Raw genomic sequence first — 2,662 nt, forward strand, 5'->3', positions numbered from 1 at the left:
GTGTGCCGAGAGCCGGGGGAAGGCCTGGTCCCCTGCCACAGGGCCCAGACACCCAGACAGGCTGTGCAGACTGGGCAGCCCGCCCTGGTTCCCGACCCAAACCGCAGCCCCACTAGGCAAGGAGGCCTCGGGGAACAGCCCCTGCCAAAATCGCGCTCTCTCCTCAGCTCCTTGACCCCCGGACGCTGCCCCGCTCCTGCGCCCACCGGGACCTGGGCCCCCGGCCGGACCGGCCGCACCAGCGCCTGACGCTGCAGCCAGGGCAGGGGAAGAAAGGTCCACGTGTCTGATGACAGCTGGGCCCAGGCCTGTGTGGGGTGGGACTCCCGAGCTGGCCCTGGGGGCTGGGTCCCCTTGGCGGGGGTGGAGCTCAGAGCCCCTCCCCTGAGCCCAGCCCGGCAGGGGCCCCGCCTGCTCCCTCCCCCCTTCCAAGCAACTCATTAGCTCTGCCATTCCCCCAGGCCTGGCTGGTGCCAAGGACTTACCCCCTTGGCCCAGTCCTCCCCTGCATCGCCCTCACAGCAGGGACCTGCGATCATGTCCAGCCTCCAAGTTCCAGTTGCACAAAGTCCCTCCTGAGCCAGGCCCGCTGCAGCTCTGGGGCCCTGTGCCGTGTGGGGGAGAACCAGGCCCCCGCCCCAGGGCTGCTCCTGGCTGGTGACAGCACTGTATTCAGGGGGGCAGCCCTTTCCTGGGAGTCCCCCCGTCCCCGTTCCAGGCTGCCCCATGGTGGGAGTGGAGCCATGGCCCCATGCTCCAAGGGCTCTGCCCACCCAGCTCCTGCCCCTTTGGCTGCATCCTGCCTTGACAGCAAAACCAAGCGTCCCAAGCAGCGTTCTGTGACTGCTCCCCTCCTCTCTCCTATTTAGCTTGTCCTTTATTTATTTATTTATTTATTTATTCGTCCATGTTTGGTGGTCATTTGTGCCGTGACAATAAAGGTCTTTTCTAGGGAGCAAGTGCAGCTGCCCCTGCCTGCGCTGTGTGAGCTTGAGGGCTGCCCTGCATGGTCCCCTCCTGCTGGGGCCGGGCCAGCAGGACACCCCCACCCTTCTGGGGCTGAAGCAGCTGCTTCGAAGCAGCTGCTTCACTTGTTGCCGGTGCCCTCTGAAGGGACCGGCCAGAGCACCGCGGGTGGCCGAGAGCCCGGGGAAGGCCGTGTCACCTGCCACAGGGCCCAGACACCTGTGCAGGCTCCCACGGCAGACTGGGCAGCCTGCCCTGGTTCCCAACCCAAACCGCAGCCCCACTAGGCAAGGAGGCCAGCGTGGGAGGGGGTCACAGATTGTTTATTGCTACAGTGGCTGGAGCAGCAGAGCTCCACCCAGGAAGGAGTCATGGGGGGAGCGAGGGCCCAGCCCTCAGAGCAGGGAGGGGTGGGGGAAGAGCTGTAACCTAGCTGGCAGTAGAGCCCCGTGCCCAGGGGCCTGCTCTGGGCAGGGCCCCAGCAGGGAGAGGCCTGCATGGCAGATGGCTACAGGAGCCTGGAAGGGCAGGGCCCAGCCTGCAGCCTCCTGCAGATGGGAGGGGAGGAGGTGGGCAGGGGGTGTCCACTGGGGATTGTCCTGTCTGGCCTGGCTCAGCCCCAGGCCCTCTCCCCTGCTAAGTCAGGCTTGCTGGGGCTGGGCAGAGCAGAACTCACGCCTTGGGCTCCGTCCCGCCACTGCAGGAGCGGCCTGAGCTCTTGGCTGTTGCACCAGCTCCTCCCCCCATCCTAGAGATGGGGAAACTGAGGCATGGGGGGTGGGAATGGCTTGGTCCCATGCCAGGCCAGGAATGTGTGGGAGCCAGGGCTCTGTGCGAGTTGCCCCAGCAGCTCTTGGGAGTGAGGCCGAGCGAGGACCAGGGCTGAGGCCAGGAGCTCCGTTCGATGCCTCTGCCTAGGTGAAGGGCAGAGGCCAGGGAATGCAGAGAGGGGGCTGGGGGCCTGGCCCCGCAGCCCAGCAGCAGTTTGAGAGTGAACATGCTCTGCCCCGCCCTGGGGGGCATTTCCAGCTTGCCCCTCACCTGTCACTCATCTGGACTCCAGCATTTCTGGGTGGGAGGTACCTCCGCACCCTGGCTTGAGGTGACGGGACGGGCTCTGGAGTCTGAGGAGGTAGAGACGGAGCCGCGGAGTGCCAGGCTCAGGCCGTGGGGCCGTACCCACACTGGCTCTGCGGGTGGCGCGGGGCTGTGTCAGGGCCCTGTCCCAGGGCCAGGCAGCAGTGCGACCTCCTGCAGCCACAGCCGGTCTAGTGGGGGCGTGCGCAGCTGGCGGCGGTGGATGCGGCGCAGCCGCAGCAGGTAGAGGGCGATGGCCAGCAGCACCACCAGTATGCAGGCCAGGAACAGGTAGTGGTTGTAGACGAAGGACAGGCGGGGCCAGGTGGCGTGGGGCTGTCGCCCGCTCTCCTGCCGCAGATCCCTGCAGGAGACGTGGGGGTCAGTGCAGGCAGGGACAATGCCACAAGACCCGGAACAGAGACGCCTGCACGTGGTGTCACCGTGCCGGGACCTGGGGACACCCCAGAGGGTGCAGGGGCATGGCTGTGACCCTATTCAACAGGACAGCATTGCAGGAGCCTCTGGTAAGAACCTCCCTGCTTCCCCTCAGTGCTCAGAGGCACCTCCCCTGTCCTCTTCCCCACCCCATCCAGGAGTGGGGAGCACTTGTTCTTTC

At 66.3% G+C, this 2,662-nt stretch overlaps 1 protein-coding gene across 1 annotated transcript in view; it reads right to left on the reverse strand.

Annotated features, from left to right (window-relative positions):
• Positions 1 to 1,271: 1,271 nt before the first annotated feature.
• ENTPD7 (ectonucleoside triphosphate diphosphohydrolase 7) overlaps positions 1,272 to 2,662 on the reverse strand; it is a 5,894-nt gene continuing 4,503 nt past the window's right edge. Inside the window, exon 10 of the mRNA XM_025215625.1 lies at positions 1,272 to 2,407. Coding sequence (XP_025071410.1) covers positions 2,179 to 2,407 — 229 coding nt within the window. The 3' untranslated portion in view covers positions 1,272 to 2,178. The remainder of the gene's footprint in view (positions 2,408 to 2,662) is intronic.

Source organism: Alligator sinensis, unplaced genomic scaffold (assembly GCF_000455745.1).
Source record: "Alligator sinensis unplaced genomic scaffold, ASM45574v1 scaffold859_1, whole genome shotgun sequence".
Taxonomy (NCBI): Eukaryota; Metazoa; Chordata; order Crocodylia; family Alligatoridae; genus Alligator; species Alligator sinensis.